The sequence below is a fragment of the Bombina bombina genome, chromosome 7, assembly GCF_027579735.1.
Source record: "Bombina bombina isolate aBomBom1 chromosome 7, aBomBom1.pri, whole genome shotgun sequence".
Taxonomy (NCBI): Eukaryota; Metazoa; Chordata; class Amphibia; order Anura; family Bombinatoridae; genus Bombina; species Bombina bombina.
The window spans coordinates 241,161,440-241,180,388 of record NC_069505.1 but is presented as its reverse complement, the minus strand read 5'-3'; the positions used below and the strand labels follow the sequence as shown (position 1 = coordinate 241,180,388).

Below are 18,949 nucleotides of genomic sequence, written 5' to 3'. Positions count from 1 at the left end.
TTGTTGCAGGGTCAAGTAGCAGAGGGATGGCTGACAATTGCGTGTTTAGGCAAGATGTTCTCTGACAGTTACTTATTACAAAGAGAGAGAGAAGTGGTGATTATTTTGTGATTACACATTGTAAACTTGCTGAACATACTACACACAGGTCCTGGGAGATTTCTTGCTATTTATAGAATATCTGGGGCTGACCAACAGCAATTTTCTAACACAAACGTCAGTAAGATGCTACTGTCTCAGGGGCCACAGCTTTATCACTGTTTTCTTCATCCTTTCTAGGACAAAGTTGCCACAGAAAGTTTACCTCTATTAGGTTTCAATATCGTGCCCGACACGTGGGACCAGAGCCCCAAGCTCGGCACAGTATTCCAGCTTTACCACAAGCAAACCCTGTTTTATAGCTTCAAGGCAAGAGACACCAATTCAGCAATCAGGTACCAGCTTACTGTGGCCCTGGAGCTAGGGCCCTTCCAGCTCTTCTTCCTTCTTCAATGAGCTGCCTGGTGTATGGGCATTTCCTTATATTACAGCTTTACTAACCTGAGATGAATACACAGATACTAACTGAGCATGCAAGGAAGGAGCACTTGCCGGGGTGGGGAAAGGTAGAGTCTGTATATTTGTAAAGAGTGCCATAGAGTGCACATTTATTTAATATATCCATACACTCCATGTACACAGAGAGAAAGTGATGGCTTGTATCATAGCACTGTGTCACCTGCTTCTGTATAGCGCTCCTGTATAACGCTGTGTCACCTGCTACTGTATAGGGCTATGTCACCTCTTCCAGTATAGCGCAATCACTTGCTCCTGTATAGCGCTGTGTCACCTCTTCCAGTATAGCGCTGTGTCACCTGCTTCTGTATAGCGCTCCTGTATAACGCTGTGTCACCTGCTTCTGTATAGCGCTCCTGTATAGCGCTGTGTCACCTGCTCCTGTATACAGCTGTGTCACCTGCTCCTGTATAACGCTGTGTCACCTGCTACTGTATAGCGCTGTGTCACCTGCTACTGTATAGCTCTGTGTCACCTGCTTCTGTATAGCGCTCCTGTATAGCGCTGTGTCACCTGCTTCTGTATAGCGCTCCTGTATAACGCTGTGTCACCTGCTACTGTATAGTGCTGTGTCACCTGCTCCTGTATAACGCTGTGTCACCTGCTACTGTATAGGGCTATGTCACCTCTTCCAGTATAGCGCAATCACTTGCTTCTGTAAAGTGCTGTGTCACCTGCTTCTGTATAGCGCTCCTGTATAACGCTGTGTCACCTCTTCCAGTATAGCGCTGTGTCACCTGCTACTGTATAGGGTTATGTCACCTCTTCCAGTATAGCGCAATCACCTGCTCCCGTATAGCGCTGTGTCACTTGCTCCTGTATAGCGCTGTGTCACCTGCTACTGTATAGGGTTATGTCACCTCTTCCAGTATAGCGCAATCACCTGCTCCCGTATAGCGCTGTGTCACCTGCCCCTGTATAGCGCTGTGTCACCTGCCCCTGTATAGCGTTGTCACCTGCCCCTGTATAGCACTGTGTCCCTTGCTCCTGTATAGCGCTGTGTCACCTGTTCCTGTATAACGCTGTGTCACCTGCTACTGTATAACACTATGTCACCTGTTCCTGTATAATGCTGTGTCACCTGCTTCTGTATAACACTATGTCACCTGTTCCTGTATAACGCTGTGTCACCTGCTTCTGTATAGTGCTGTGTCACCTGCTTCTGTATAGCGCTCCTGTATAACGCTGTGTCAATCTTCCAGTACACCACTGTGTCACCTGCTCCTGTATACCGCTGTGTCACCTGCTCCTGAATACCGCTGTGTCACCTGCCCCTGTATACCGCTGTGTCACCTGCCCCTGTATAGCACTGTCACCTGCCCATATATAGCGCTGTGTCACCTGCCCCTGTATAGCACTGTCACCTGCTCCTGTATAGCGCTGTGTCACCTGCTTCTGTAAAGTGCTGTGTCACCTGCTTCTGTATAGCGCTCCTGTATAACGCTGTGTCACCTGCTACTGTATAGGGCTATGTCACCTCTTCCAGTATAGCGCAATCACTTGCTCCTGTATAGCGCTGTGTCACCTCTTCCAGTATAGCGCTGTGTCACCTGCTTCTGTATAGCGCTCCTGTATAACGCTGTGTCACCTGCTTCTGTATAGCGCTCCTGTATAGCGCTGTGTCACCTGCTCCTGTATACAGCTGTGTCACCTGCTCCTGTATAACGCTGTGTCACCTGCTACTGTATAGCGCTGTGTCACCTGCTACTGTATAGCTCTGTGTCACCTGCTTCTGTATAGCGCTCCTGTATAGCGCTGTGTCACCTGCTTCTGTATAGCGCTCCTTTATAACGCTGTGTCACCTGCTACTGTATAGTGCTGTGTCACCTGCTCCTGTATAACGCTGTGTCACCTGCTACTGTATAGGGCTATGTCACCTCTTCCAGTATAGCGCAATCACTTGCTTCTGTAAAGTGCTGTGTCACCTGCTTCTGTATAGCGCTCCTGTATAACGCTGTGTCACCTCTTCCAGTATAGCGCTGTGTCACCTGCTACTGTATAGGGTTATGTCACCTCTTCCAGTATAGCGCAATCACCTGCTCCCGTATAGCGCTGTGTCACTTGCTCCTGTATAGCGCTGTGTCACCTGCTACTGTATAGGGTTATGTCACCTCTTCCAGTATAGCGCAATCACCTGCTCCCGTATAGCGCTGTGTCACCTGCCCCTGTATAGCGCTGTGTCACCTGCCCCTGTATAGCGTTGTCACCTGCCCCTGTATAGCACTGTGTCCCTTGCTCCTGTATAGCGCTGTGTCACCTGTTCCTGTATAACGCTGTGTCACCTGCTACTGTATAACACTATGTCACCTGTTCCTGTATAACTTGTGTCACCTGCTTCTGTATAACACTATGTCACCTGTTCCTGTATAACGCTGTGTCACCTGCTTCTGTATAGTGCTGTGTCACCTGCTTCTGTATAGCGCTCCTGTATAACGCTGTGTCAATCTTCCAGTACACCACTGTGTCACCTGCTCCTGTATACCGCTGTGTCACCTGCTCCTGTATACCGCTGTGTCACCTGCCCCTGTATACCGCTGTGTCACCTGCCCCTGTATAGCACTGTCACCTGCCCATATATAGCGCTGTGTCACCTGCCCCTGTATAGCACTGTCACCTGCTCCTGTATAGCGCTGTGTCACCTGCTTCTGTAAAGTGCTGTGTCACCTGCTTCTGTATAGCGCTCCTGTATAACGCTGTGTCACCTGCTCCTGTATACCGCTGTGTCACCTGCCCCTGTATAGCGCTGTGTCACCTGCCCCTGTATAGCGCTGTGTCACCTGCTTCTGTAAAGTGCTGTGTCACCTGCTTCTGTATAGCGCTCCTGTATAAAGCTGTGTCACCTCTTCCAGTATAGCGCTTTGTCACCTGTTCCTGTATAACGCTGTGTCACCTGCTTCTATATAGCGCTGTGTCACCTGCTTCTGTATAACACTCCTGTATAAAGCTGTGTCACCTCTTCCAGTATAGCACTTTGTCACCTGTTCCTGTATTACGCTGTGTCACCTGCTTCTGTATAGCGCTCCTGTATAAAGCTGTGTCACCTCTTCCAGTATAGCGCTGTCACCTGCTACTGTATAACACTGTGTCACCTGCTCCTGTATCGTGCTGTGTCACCTGCTTCTGTATAATGCTGTGTCACCTGCTCCTGTATAGCGCTGTGTCACCTGCCCCTGTATAGCGCTGTGTCACCTGCCCTTTGTATAGCGCTGTGTCACCTGCCCTTTGTATAACGCTGTGTCACCTGCCCTTTGTATAGCGATGTGTCACCTGCCCTTTGTATAGCGATGTGTCACCTGCCCTTTGTATAGCACTGTGTCACCTGCCCCTTTATAGCGCTGTGTCACCTGCCCCTGTATAGCGCTGTCACCTGCCCCTGTATAGCGCTGTGTCACCTTCCCCTGTATAGCGCTGTGTCACCTGCCCCTGTATAGCACTGTGTCACCTTCCCCTGTATAGCGCTGTGTCACCTTCCCCTGTATAGCGCTGTGTCACCTTCCCCTGTATAGCGCTGTCACTTTCCCCTGTATAGCGCTGTCACCTTCCCCTGTATAGCGCTGTGTCACCTGCCCCTGTATAGCGCTGTGTCATCTGCCCCTGTATAGGGCTATGTTACCTCTTCCAGTATAGCGCTGTCACCTGCTCCTGTATAATGCTGTGTCACCTGTTCCTGTATAGCGCTGTGTCACCTGCTCCTGTATAGCGCTGTCACTTGCCCCTGTATAGCGCTGTGTCACCTGCCCCTGTATAGCGCTGTGTCACCTGCCCCTGTATAGCGCTGTGTCACCTGCCCCTGTATAGCTCTGTGTCACCTGCCCCTGTATAGCGCTGTGTCACCTGCCCCTGTATAGCGCTGTGTCACCTGCCCTTTGTATAGCGCTATGTCACCTGCCCTTTGTATAGCGCTATGTCACCTGCCCCTGTATAGTGCTGTGTCACCTGCCCCTGTATAGCGCTGTGTCACCTGCCCCTGTATAGCGCTGTCACCTTCTCCTGTATAGCGCTGTCACCTTCCCCTGTATAGCGCTGTCACCTGCCCCTGTATAGCGCTGTGTCACCTGCCCCTGTATAGCGCTGTCACCTGCCCCTGTATAGCGCTGTGTCACCTGCCCCTGTATAGCGCTGTGTCACCTGCCCTTTGTATAGCGCTATGTCACCTGCCCTTTGTATAGCGCTATGTCACCTGCCCTTTGTATAGCGCTATGTCACCTGCCCCTGTATAGTGCTGTGTCACCTGCCCCTGTATAGCGCTGTGTCACCTGCCCCTGTATAGCGCTGTCACCTTCTCCTGTATAGCGCTGTCACCTGCCCCTGTATAGCTCTGTCACCTGCCCCTGTATAGCGCTGTGTCACCTGCCCCTGTATAGCGCTGTGTCATCTGCCCCTGTATAGGGCTATGTTACCTCTTCCAGTATACGGCTATGTTACCTCTTCCAGTATAGCGCTGTCACCTTTTCCTGTATAGCAATGTCACTTGCCCCTGTATAGCGCTGTGTCACCTGCTACTGTATACCGCTCTCACCTGCTCCTGTATACAGCTGTGTCACCTGCTCCTGTATACAGCTGTGTCACCTGTCCCTGTATAGCACTGTGTCACCTGCTCCTGTATAGCTCTGTGTCACCTGCTCCTGTATAGCTCTGTGTCACCTGCTCCTGTATAGCGCTGTGTCACCTGCCCCTGTATAGCGCTGTGTCACCTGCTTCTGTAAAGTGCTGTGTCACCTGCTTCTGTATAGCGCTCCTGTATAAAGCTGTGTCACCTCTTCCAGTATAGCACTTTGTCACCTGTTCCTGTATAACGCTGTGTCACCTGCTTCTATATAGCGCTGTGTCACCTGCTTCTGTATAACACTCCTGTATAAAGCTGTGTCACCTCTTCCAGTATAGCACTTTGTCACCTGTTCCTGTATAACGCTGTGTCACCTGCTTCTGTATAGCGCTCCTGTATAAAGCTGTGTCACCTCTTCCAGTATAGCGCTGTCACCTGCTACTGTATAACACTGTCACCTGCTCCTGTATCGTGCTGTGTCACCTGCTTCTGTATAATGCTGTGTCACCTGCTCCTGTATAGCGCTGTGTCACCTGCCCCTGTATAGCGCTGTGTCACCTGCCCTTTGTATAACGCTGTGTCACCTGCCCTTTGTATAGCGATGTGTCACCTGCCCTTTGTATAGCACTGTGTCACCTGCCCCTTTATAGCGCTGTGTCACCTGCCCCTGTATAGCGCTGTGTCACCTTCCCCTGTATAGCGCTGTGTCACCTTCCCCTGTATAGCGCTGTGTCACCTTCCCCTGTATAGCGCTGTCACTTTCCCCTTTATAGCGCTGTCACCTTCCCCTGTATAGCTCTGTGTCACCTGCTCCTGTATACAGCTGTGTCACCTGCTCCTGTATAGCTCTGTGTCACCTGCTCCTGTATAGCTCTGTGTCACCTGCTCCTGTATAGCGCTGTGTCACCTGCTCCTGTATAGCTCTGTGTCACCTGCTCCTGTATAGCGCTGTGTCACCTGCTCCTGTATAGCTCTGTGTCACCTGCTCCTGTATAGCTCTGTGTCACCTGCTCCTGTATAGCTCTGTGTCATCTGCTCCTGTATAGCTCTGTGTCACCTGCTCCTGTATAGCGCTGTGTCACCTGCTCCTGTATAGCTCTGTGTCACCTGCTCCTGTATAGCTCTGTGTCACCTGCTCCTGTATAGCGCTGTGTCACCTGCTCCTGTATAGCGCTGTGTCACCTGCTCCTGTATAGCGCTGTGTCACCTGCTCCTGTATAGCTCTGTGTCACCTGCTCCTGTATAGCTCTGTGTCACCTGCTCCTTTATAGCTCTGTGTCACCTGCTCCTGTATAGCGCTGTGTCACCTGCTCCTGTATAGCGCTGTGTCACCTGCTCCTGTATACAGCTGTGTCACCTGCTCCTGTATAGCTCTGTGTCACCTGCTCCTGTATAGCTCTGTGTCACCTGCTCCTGTATACAGCTGTGTCACCTGCTCCTGTATAGCTCTGTGTCACCTGCTCCTGTATACAGCTGTGTCACCTGCTCCTGTATACAGCTGTGTCACCTGCTCCTGTATAGCTCTGTGTCACCTGCTCCTGTATAGCTCTGTGTCACCTGCTCCTGTATAGCTCTGTGTCACCTGCTCCTGTATAGCGCTGTGTCACCTGCTCCTGTATACAGCTGTGTCACCTGCTCCTGTATAGCTCTGTGTCACCTGCTCCTGTATAGCTCTGTGTCACCTGCTCCTGTATAGCACTGTGTCACTTGCTCCTGTATACAGCTGTGTCATCTGTTCCTGTATAGCTCTGTGTCACCTGCTCCTGTATAGCTCTGTGTCACCTGCTCCTGTATAGCGCTGTCACCTGCTCCTGTATACAGCTGTGTCACCTGCTCCTGTATAGCTCTGTGTCACCTGCTCCTGTATACAGCTGTGTCACCTGCTCCTGTATAGCTCTGTGTCACCTGCTCCTGTATAGCTCTGTGTCACCTGCTCCTGTATACAGCTGTGTCATCTGTTCCTGTATAGCTCTGTGTCACCTGCTCCTGTATAGCTCTGTGTCACCTGCTCCTGTATAGCTCTGTGTCACCTGCTCCTGTATACAGCTGTGTCACCTGCTCCTGTATAGCTCTATGTCACCTGCTCCTGTATACAGCTGTGTCATCTGTTCCTGTATAGCTCTGTGTCACCTGCTCCTGTATACAGCTGTGTCATCTGTTCCTGTATAGCTCTGTGTCACCTGCTCCTGTATAGCTCTGTGTCACCTGCTCCTGTATAGCGCTGTGTCACCTGCTCCTGTATACAGCTGTGTCACCTGCTCCTGTATAGCTCTGTGTCACCTGCTCCTGTATACAGCTGTGTCACCTGCTCCTGTATAGCTCTGTGTCACCTGCTCCTGTATAGCTCTGTGTCACCTGCTCCTGTATAGCTCTGTGTCACCTGCTCCTGTATAGCGCTGTGTCACCTGCTCCTGTATAGCTCTGTGTCACCTGCTCCTGTATAGCTCTGTGTCACCTGCTCCTGTATAGCTCTGTGTCACCTGCTCCTGTATAGCTCTGTGTCACCTGCTCCTGTATAGCTCTGTGTCACCTGCTCCTGTATACAGCTGTGTCACCTGCTCCTGTATAGCTCTGTGTCACCTGCTCCTGTATACAGCTGTGTCACCTGCTCCTGTATAGCTCTGTGTCACCTGCTCCTGTATACAGCTGTGTCACCTGCTCCTGTATAGCTCTGTGTCACCTGCTCCTGTATAGCTCTGTGTCACCTGCTCCTGTATAGCGCTGTGTCACCTGCTCCTGTATAGCTCTGTGTCACCTGCTCCTGTATAGCTCTGTGTCACCTGCTCCTGTATAGCTCTGTGTCACCTGCTCCTGTATAGCTCTGTGTCACCTGCTCCTGTATAGCTCTGTGTCATCTGCTCCTGTATAGCTCTGTGTCACCTGCTCCTGTATAGCTCTGTGTCACCTGCTCCTGTATACAGCTGTGTCACCTGCTCCTGTATAGCTCTGTGTCACCTGCTCCTGTATACAGCTGTGTCACCTGCTCCTGTATAGCTCTGTGTCACCTGCTCCTGTATACAGCTATGTCATCTGTTCCTGTATAGCTCTGTGTCACCTGCTCCTGTATACAGCTGTGTCATCTGTTCCTGTATAGCTCTGTGTCACCTGCTCCTGTATAGCTCTGTGTCACCTGCTCCTGTATAGCGCTGTGTCACCTGCTCCTGTATACAGCTGTGTCACCTGCTCCTGTATAGCTCTGTGTCACCTGCTCCTGTATAGCTCTGTGTCACCTGCTCCTGTATAGCTCTGTGTCACCTGCTCCTGTATAGCTCTGTGTCACCTGCTCCTGTATAGCTCTGTGTCACCTGCTCCTGTATAGCTCTGTGTCATCTGCTCCTGTATAGCTCTGTGTCACCTGCTCCTGTATAGCTCTGTGTCACCTGCTCCTGTATAGCTCTGTGTCACCTGCTCCTGTATACAGCTGTGTCACCTGCTCCTGTATACAGCTGTGTCACCTGCTCCTGTATAGCTCTGTGTCACCTGCTCCTGTATAGCTCTGTGTCACCTGCTCCTGTATAGCACTGTCACCTGCCTCTGTATAGTGCCCAGTCTTTATCTTTCATGCATGGTGTTTGTAAGTGCATAACCGTGCACAGGGCTCAGCCTGTGTCTGTGTATTCTGTGTTAAATTCACTTCTGTCTGTTCATTTGTGTGTTACAGGTGGGTTGATGCAATGAAACTTGCTTCAGTATTATAGCACTGATACGTCACAGACTCTGCAAGCTGTAGAAAAACCAGAACAAGCAAACTGTCACCTTGATGTCCTCAACTCAAACAAAAGCGTTAAAATATAAAGCAGGAACCTGACGGCTGCAGCCACAGAGAAATGTGCATTGTGGGAAGTAAAAGCCATTAAAGGATGACAGTGCTGGAATTTTTATACGGAAACTGGATTTGTAGACTTACAATGTCTAATTTTTATTTGCTGACTTCATTGTGTAAACTCCCAATTTTCTATCTTGTATTTAAAGGAGCAAATTCTAATTATAAACAGTTTTACTAAATTAAAACCAGTAACTAGGGCCCTACACACCTGCCTTAGGTTATGCTGCAGTACAAATGGGCGCACCTTACTTGTTATGCTGCAGTACAAACGGGCGTACTTTACTTGTTATGCTGCAGTACAAACGGGCGTACTTTACTTGTTATGCTGCAGTACAAACGGGCGTACTTTACTTGTTATGCTGCAGTACAAATGGGCATAACCTAACTTGACGCTATATCTGTTCCATATCTGTAATATACACATTATGACTTCTGGCGGCAGACACTATATCTGTTCCATATGTCACATACACAATATGGCTTCTGAATATGCCATCACCTTAGATGGTTGTTGGTCAGTATACACTATATCTGTCACATACACAGTGTGGCTGGTGCAACGCTGCCCCCTGCAGACTTACGGTCAATGGGCCGCCAGCAGGGGTGTCAATCAACCCGATCGTACTCGATCGGGTTGAATTCTGGCGATTCCTGTCCGCCTCATCAGAGCAGCGGTCCGTACGGAGCTTGATAAATGGGCCTCTATATTTGTCACATACACAGTATGACTTCTGAATCAGCCATCACCTTAGATGGTTGTTGGTCAGTACACACTATGGGGCATATTTATGAAGCTCCGTATGGAGCTTGATGCCCTGTGTTTCTGGCGAGCCTTCAGGCTCGCCGGAAACACAAGTTTTGAAGCAGCGGTCTAAAGACTGCTGCTCCATAACCCGTCCGCCTGCTCTGAATGGGCAGACAGACATTGCCAGAAATCAACCCGATCGAATACGATCGGAGTGATTGACACCCCTTGCTAGCGGCCGATTGGCTGCAAATCTGCAGGGGGCGGCATTGCACCAGCAGTTCACAAGAACTGCTGGTGCAATGATAAATGCCGAGAGCGTATGCTGTTGGCATTTATCGCTGTGCAGAAGACATGATACGCAATATCGGATCATGTCCGCTTGCACAATGATAATTCGACCCCTATATCTGTTACATATTTGTCACATACACAGGATGACTTCTGAATTGGCAATCACCTTAGATGGTTGTTGGTCAGTACACACTATATCTGTTACATATCTGTCACATACACAGGATGACTTCTGAATTGGCAATCACCTTAGATGGTTGTTGGTCAGTACACACTATATCTGTTACATATCTGTCACATACACAGGATGACTTCTGAATTGGCAATCACCTTAGATGGTTGTTGGTCAGTACACACTATATCTGTTACATATCTGTCGCAGACACAGTATGGCTTCTGAATTGGCAATCACCTTAGATGGTTGTTGGTCAGTACACACTATATCTGTTACATATCTGTCGCATACACAGGATGACTTCTGAATTGGCAATCACCTTAGATGGTTGTTGGTCAGTACACACTATATCTGTTACATATCTGTCGCATACACAGTATGGCTTCTGAATTGGCAATCACTTTAGATGGTTGTTGGTCAGTACACACTATATCTGTTACATATCTGTCGCATACACAGTATGGCTTCTGAATTGGCAATCACTTTAGATGGTTGTTGGTCAGTACACACTATATCTGTTACATATCTGTCACATACACAGGATGACTTCTGAATTGGCAATCACCTTAGATGGTTGTTGGTCAGTACACACTATATCTGTTACATATCTGTCACAGACACAGTATGGCTTCTGAATTGGCAATCACCTTAGATGGTTGTTGGTCAGTACACACTATATCTGTTACATATCTGTCACATACACAGTATGACTTCTGAATTGGCAATCACCTTAGATGGTTGTTGGTCAGTACACACTATATCTGTTACATATCTGTCACACACACAGTATGACTTATGAATATGCCATCATCTTAAATGGTTGTTGGTCAGTACACACTATATCTGTTACATATCTGTCACATACACAGTATGACTTCTGAATTGGCAATCACTTTAGATGGTTGTTGGTCAGTACACACTATATCTGTTACATATCTGTAACACACACAGTATGACTTATGAATATGCCATCATCTTAGATGGTTGTTGGTCAGTACACACAATGGGGCCTAATTATCATAGCGCAAGCGGACATGATCCAATATTGTGGATCATATCTGCTGCACATCGATAAATGCCGACAGCATATCTGATTGGCCGCCCATATCTGATTGGCTGCTAGCAGGGGGTGTCAATCAGCCTGATTGTATAGGATTGGGCAGATTGATGTCTGCCGCCTCAGAGCAGGCAAACTGGTTATGGAGCAATGGTCTTTAGACCGCTGCTTCATAACTGCTGTTTCCGGCAAGCTTAAAGGCTCGCGCAGAAACAAGGGCATCAAGCTCCATTTGGAGCTTGATAATTTGGCCCCTATATCTGTTACATATCTGTCACATACACAGTATGACTTCTGAAGCAATACGCTCTCTGTATTCAGCATTGCACCAGCAGCTCACAAGAGCTGCTAGTGCAACGCCGCCCCCTGCAGACTCGCGGCCAATGGGCCGCCAGCAGGGAGGTGTTAATACGATCGGGTTGAATTGTGGCGATTCCTGTCCGCCTGCTCAGAGCAGGCAGACAGGGTTATGGAGCAAGCTCCATACGGAGCTTGATAAATGGGCCTCTCTATCTGTTCCATATCTGACACATACACAGCATGACTTCTGAATCAGCCATCACCTTAGATGGTTATTGGTCAGTAGACGTGATATCTGTTCCATATCTGACACATACACAGTATGACTTCTGAATCAGCCATCACCTTAGATGGTTATTGGTCAGTAGACGTGATATCTGTTCCATATCTGACACATACACAGCATGACTTCTGAATCAGCCATCACCTTAGATGGTTATTGGTCAGTAGACGTGATATCTGTTCCATATCTGACACATACACAGTATGACTTCTGAATCAGCCATCACCTTAGATGGTTATTGGTCAGTAGACGTGATATCTGTTCCATATCTGACACATACACAGCATGACTTCTGAATCAGCCATCACCTTAGATGGTTATTGGTCAGTAGACGTGATATCTGTTCCATATCTGACACATACACAGTATGACTTCTGAATCAGCCATCACCTTAGATGGTTATTGGTCAGTAGACGTGATATCTGTTCCATATCTGACACATACACAGCATGACTTCTGAATCAGCCATCACCTTAGATGGTTATTGGTCAGTAGACGTGATATCTGTTCCATATCTGACACATACACAGTATGACTTCTGAATCAGCCATCACCTTAGATGGTTATTGGTCAGTAGACGTGATATCTGTTCCATATCTGACACATACACAGCATGACTTCTGAATCAGCCATCACCTTAGATGGTTATTGGTCAGTAGACGTGATATCTGTTCCATATCTGACACATACACAGCATGACTTCTGAATCAGCCATCACCTTAGATGGTTATTGGTCAGTAGACGTGATATCTGTTCCATATCTGACACATACACAGCATGACTTCTGAATCAGCCATCACCTTAGATGGTTATTGGTCAGTAGACGTGATATCTGTTCCATATCTGACACATACACAGTATGACTTCTGAATCAGCCATCACCTTAGATGGTTATTGGTCAGTAGACGTGATATCTGTTCCATATCTGACACATACACAGTATGACTTCTGAATCAGCCATCACCTTAGATGGTTATTGGTCAGTAGACGTGATATCTGTTCCATATCTGACACATACACAGTATGGCTTCTGAATCAGCCATCACCTTAGATAGTTATTGGTCAGTTGACGCGATATCTGTTCCATATCTGACACATACACAGTATGGCTTCTAAATTGGCCATCACCTTAGATGGTTGTTGGTCAGTACACACTATATATGTTCCATATCGGTCACATACAGAGTATGGCTTCTAAATTGGCCATCACCTTAGATGGTTGTTGGTCAGTACACACTATATATGTTCCATATCGGTCACATACAGAGTATGGCTTCTAAATTGGCCATCACCTTAGATGGTTGTTGGTCAGTAGACACTATGGGGCCGAATTATCAAGGACTGAATGGCCCTGAATACCCCTGTTTCTGCGCAGGCCTTCAGGCTTGCCGAAAACAGGAGTTAAGCATTGGTCTTAAGACCACTGCCCCTTAACTTGTCCGCCGCGTCTGAGGCTGCAGACATTAATCCGCCCGATTGCATATGATCGGGTTGATTGACACCCCCTGCTAGCGGCCGATTGGCTGCAAATCTGCAGGGGGCGGCCTTGCACAGGCAGTTCACTAGAAATGCTTGTGCAATGTTAAATGCTGATATCGTATGCTGTCATAATTCAGCGATGTCTGGCGGACATGTTATGCAACAGCGTATCATGTCCGCCAGACATTGATAAATTGACCCCTATATCTGTTACATATTTGTCACATACACAGTTTAATTTCTGCGTAGACCACCACCTTGACATTACTTGCTTTTCTAATCATTTTACTGACATGAAGAAATTGTTTGTACATGGAGATTATGATAATTTTCTGTAAGCTCAGTGCCCTGTGCCCTCATGTAGCCCTACAGTAATGAAGTTGCAACAACTACACTGGATGCACATAAATACTGACTGTATTTTGTATAGGAACATAATACTTTTTAACCATTTAATATACAGCTGGACTCATCTGTAATCATCTGGTGTACAAATAACAGGAATTGCTATTTTAGGTTTTGTTAGTTTTACTGCATTGAATGAACGTTTACAAAAAAATGTGTTGGAGATACAAATCTCTGCTGAGCAGTTAGACCCTGTGATCTCAAGTCCTGATGACAAGGATCTCTCTGGTCCGGTGCAATAAAGAAAACCATCAGGAATCTGAAACAGATGTTAATAGCACCGTGACAATGCATGTCCTGCAGATACACCCTGGTGGTCACTGTTACAATATTGTTCTGTAAATAAAGTGTTTGAAATCTGTTTTAATGCTCTACATTTTTAAGAGCAAAATAATAAAATCAAAGTTTATATAAGTTAATTACATAGGTAAATGGGTTTTGCACTATGGGCATGTTTTATATGATACATAGCTAAAATCATTGCATTTGTTAAAAACATGAATATCCCATTGAAAATGACAGATAAAATAAACCTTTACACAAAAAACAATTCTAGTCTTTTATCAGTTTCTGATGAAAAAGCCAAACTAATTTCAGGATGAGAAAATAGCTATTTTATCCCCATCAACTGACAAGGACAGCACAAAATGTATAGGAAAGTGAATAATTATCTTAAACTGTCAGCGCTACTCATTCTCAAGCTTCAGCAGTCATTCGAGTGTATACGGCTCTAGTAAAGAGAACTAAAAATAAACAGCAAAATGACAGTAATGTCTGTGTATTTGCTCATATTCCTGGGTAATAATCACCGAGGCCCTGGTATTCAAAAATTCTCCAGCCTGAAGAGAAATGAGGTAAATACAACAACACGACATATTACACTGTGTCATGATTTATTTAACAAAAATAAAGCCAAAATGGAGAATGTGAAAAACTAAATACACCCTTACTGCTTCCATTCAGCAAAATTACAAGTTTTGCGGTACGGTTATACTGCTGAAAAATTGGCCATTGGGCGCAGAATATGCAGGTCTCCCGTATTACAAGTCGCGGCCGTACGGCTATACCGCTAGCATTTTAGCCTCTATGCAACTCTCCATTCCGCACTCAAAAAAAAATTACTTTTGAGTGTGGGATTTTCATTGCGCCTGTATTACAGTTTCGCGTTCTGGCTATAACGCAAGCTTTATAGTCTATACCGCCGCAATCCATTCCGCTATCTGAGACCAGTAGTTATGGATTTTGCGAAACAAAAATGTTTCACAAAACTCATAACTAAAATGTTACAAAGTACACTAACACCCATAAACTACCTGTAAACCCCTAAACCGCCCCCCCCACATTGCCAGCATTAAATAAACCTACTAACCCTTTAACCGCCACCCCCCCACATCGCTACTACTAAAAATAAACCTATTAACCCCTAAACCGCCAGCCCCCCACATTGCTACTACTAAACTAAATGCAATAAACCTAATTACACTATTAACCCCTAAGCCACCATTCCCCACAACGCAATAAACCCAATTAAACTTTTAACCCCTAAACCGCCATTCCCCACAATGCAAATAACTAATTTAATCACTAAGCCCCCTAACCTAACACCCCCTACATTAACTTCAATTACATGAAATAAAAAAAAATCCTAACATTACTTAAAGGGACATTCAAGTCCAAAAAAAACTTTCATGTTTCAAATAGGGCATATAATTTTAAACACCTTACCAATTTACTTTTATCACCAATTTTGCTTTGTTCTCTTGGTATTCTTAGTTGAAAGCTAAACCTAGGAGGTTCATATGCTAATTTCGTAGACCTTGAAGGCCGCCTCTAATCTAAATGCATATTGATAGTTTTTCACCACTAGAGGGCATTAGTTCACGTGTTTCATATAGATAACATTGAGCTCATGCACGTGAATTTACCATGGAGACAGCTCTTATTGGCTAAAATGCAAGTCTGTCAAAAGAAGTGAAATAAGAGGGCAGTCTGCTGAGGCTTAGATACAAGGTAATTACAGAGGTAAAACGTGTATAATTATAACTGTGTTGGTTATGCAAAACTGGGGAATTGGTAATTAAGGTATTATCTATCTTTTAAAACAAGAAAAATTCTGGTGTTGACTGTCCATTTAAAAAAAAAATACCTAAGATTAAATTAAAATAAATAAATCTAAAATTACAAAAAATAAAGTCTAAAATTACAAAAAAAAATAAACCAAATTATCAAAAATAAAAAAATTAAACCTAATCTAATATCCATAAAAATAAAAAGCCCCCCAATCTAACACTAAGCTACTAATAGCCCTTAAAAGGGCCTTTTGTAGGGCATTGCCCTAAGTTAAACAGCTCTTTTACCTCAAAAAGACAAATTAACAAAAACAAAAAAAAACTAACACAGAAAACAGCAAAACGGATTTCAGTAGCTCTCATCCTATTGGCTGATTTTAATTTTTCAGCCAATAGGAATGCAAGGTACCCCAAACATAATATGGTTACCTTGTATTTAAGCTTCAGTGTGCAGTGACGATCACTGGATGGCTCCGTGGCTGCCGGTCCTGTTCCGGGGCCACCTCCGCTCCGCCATTGCCCTGGATGAAGATAGAAGAGGTCCCCGTGCTGGATGAAGATGTCGCCGCTTGGAAGAAGACTTCAACGCCGTCCTTCAGGAATGGTGAGTAACTATTTCGGGGTTAGACTTAGGCTGTTTTTTATATTAGGGATTTTTTTATTTTAATGGACTGCTAAAGAGCTGATTGCCATACAAATGCCCCTTTAGGGGCAATGGGTAGTTTAGGTTTTTTAGTGTTAGTTTTTTTTATTTTGGGGGGTTTGGTGGGTTGGGGGGTTTACCGTTAGGGTTTAATTTTTATTTTTGAGGTAAAAGAGCTGTTTAACTAAGGGCAATGCCCTACAAAATGTCCTTTAAGGGCTATTAGTAGCTTGGTCTTAAATTAGGGGGGCTTTTATTTTTATGGGGAATTAGATTAGGTTTAATTTCTTTATTTTTGATAATTTAGTTTATTTTTTTCTGTAATTTTAGACTTTATTATTTTTTTGTAATTTTAGATTTATTTATTTTAATTTAATCTTAGGTTTTTTTTAAAGTAGGGTTAGGATTTTTTATTTTAATTTTAACTTAGTATTTTTTTATTTTATGTTAGGAGTGTAAGGTTAGGGGGCTTAGTAATTAAATTAGTTATTTGTGCTGTCGGGGGATGGCGGTTATAGGGGCTAATAGTTTAATTAGGTTTATTGCATTGTTGGGGATGGCGGTTTCGGGGTTAATAGGCTTATTTTATTAGTAGCGATGTGGGGGCCCAGCAGTTTAGGGGTTAATAGGTTTATTATAGTAGTAGCAATGTGGGGGGCAAGCAGTTTAGGGGTTAATAGGTTTATTATAGTAGTAGAGATGTGGGGGGCCGGCGGCATTGATGTCTATGAGGGAAAACGTGCACAAGCACGTCAAATCAGGCCTTGGGTTTTGTGCGGTATGGAGCTTAATGCACCATACCGCACAGCAAAAGAAGGTTTTTCAATAACTTGTAATGGCAGCGCTATGGAGAGTGCGATACAGCTCATTGATTGGTCTGATTGCATTAACAAATCTAAACATGAGCCACATAAATGATCTGGAGCAGGCACTTCAGCTTTCTTACAATAAACACACCTAATAATGGTAGAAAGGTGTTCAGGAGACTCCGCTTCTTGGGTAGATTAAGGGACACAATCCGGCTGCTCCATTAAAGCATGTGGCATAGCTATAAACACTATAACCCCCTTAAAAAGCTCTTAGGGAATAGAACGTGCGGTAACCTGACAAGCGTTAACTTGACACTTGTAAACCAGGGTCCGATGCGCAAAAAAACAAAGCGTGCCAAAAAGCCGATGTGCGCAAAAAAGTAAAGGCTAGATTACGAGTCTTGCGTTATGAGTAAAAAAGCAGCGTTAAGCCTTATAACGCTGCTTTTTCACTACCGCTGCTATTGCGAGTCTTGCCGATTTAGGGGCACCGCACACTTTTTTGGCCTTACCGCAAATCAACGTACGCAATTTCGTATAGTCTTGTTTCAATGGGACTTCCATAGCGCCGATATTACGAGCTTGTCCTGGGAGGCCAAAAAGTGAGCGGTACACCCTATTCCGTCAAGATTCGTACCGCATTTTAAAGTCAGTAGTTACGAGTTTTACACTACAAAGCCGTAGCATAAAACTCATAACTAAAGTGCTAAAAAGTACACTAACACCCATAAACTACCTATTAACCCCTAAACCGAGGCCCTCCCGCATCGCAAACACTAAAATAAAATTATTAACCTCTAATCTGCCGCTCCCGACATCGCCACCACTATAATAAACATATTAACCCCTAAACCGCCACACTCCCGCCTCGCAAACATTAGTTAAATATTATTAACCCCTAATCTGCCGTCCCTAACATCGCTGCCACCTACCTACATTTATTAACCCCTAATCTGCCACCCCCAATGTCGCCACCACTATATTATATTTATTAACCCCTAAAGGCTTAAAGTCTAAGCCTAACCCTAACACCCCCTAACTTAAATATGATTAAAATAAATATAAATAAAAATTACTATCATTAACTAAATAATTCCTATTTAAAACTAAATACTGTACTTACCTATAAAATAAACCCTAAACTAGCTACAATATAACTAATAGTTACATTGTAGCTAGCTTAGGGTTTATTTTTATTTTACAGGCAAGTTTGTATTTATTTTAACTAGGTAGAATAGTTACTAAATAGTTATTAACTATTTAATAACTACCTAGCTAACATAAATACAAATTGACCTGTAAAATAAAACCTAACTTAAGTTACACTAACACCTAACCTAACCCTACAATTAAACAAATTCCCTAAATTAAATACAATGAACTAAATTCAAAACAATTAGCTAAATTACAAAAACAAACACTAAATTACTGAAAATTAAAAACAAATTACAAGATCTTTAAACTTATTACAACTAATCTAATAGCCCTATCAAAATAAAAAAGCCCACCCAAAATAAAAAAAAACCCTAGCCTAAACTAAACTACAAATAGCCCTTAAAAGGGCCTTTTGCGGGGCATTGCCCCAAAGAAATCAGCTCTTTTACCTGTAAAAAAAAAAATACAAACAACCTCCCCAACAGTAAAACCCACCACCCACACAACCAACCCCCCAAATAAAACCCTAACTAAAAAAACCTAAGCTCCCCATTGCCCTGAAAAGGGCCTTTGGATGGCCATTGCCCTTAAAAGGGCATTTAGCTCTA

The 18,949-nt window shown here is 45.0% G+C and overlaps 1 protein-coding gene across 1 annotated transcript in view; it reads left to right on the top strand.

Moving 5' to 3' along the window:
• FGD5 (FYVE, RhoGEF and PH domain containing 5) overlaps positions 1-14,215 on the top strand; it is a 487,598-nt gene extending 473,383 nt beyond the window's left edge. The window contains exons 21-22 of the mRNA XM_053720678.1: positions 280-434; positions 8,763-14,215. Of these exons, the coding sequence (XP_053576653.1) occupies positions 280-434; positions 8,763-8,799 (192 nt within the window). The 3' untranslated portion in view covers positions 8,800-14,215. The remainder of the gene's footprint in view (positions 1-279; positions 435-8,762) is intronic.
• The last annotated feature ends 4,734 nt before the right edge of the window (positions 14,216-18,949 follow it).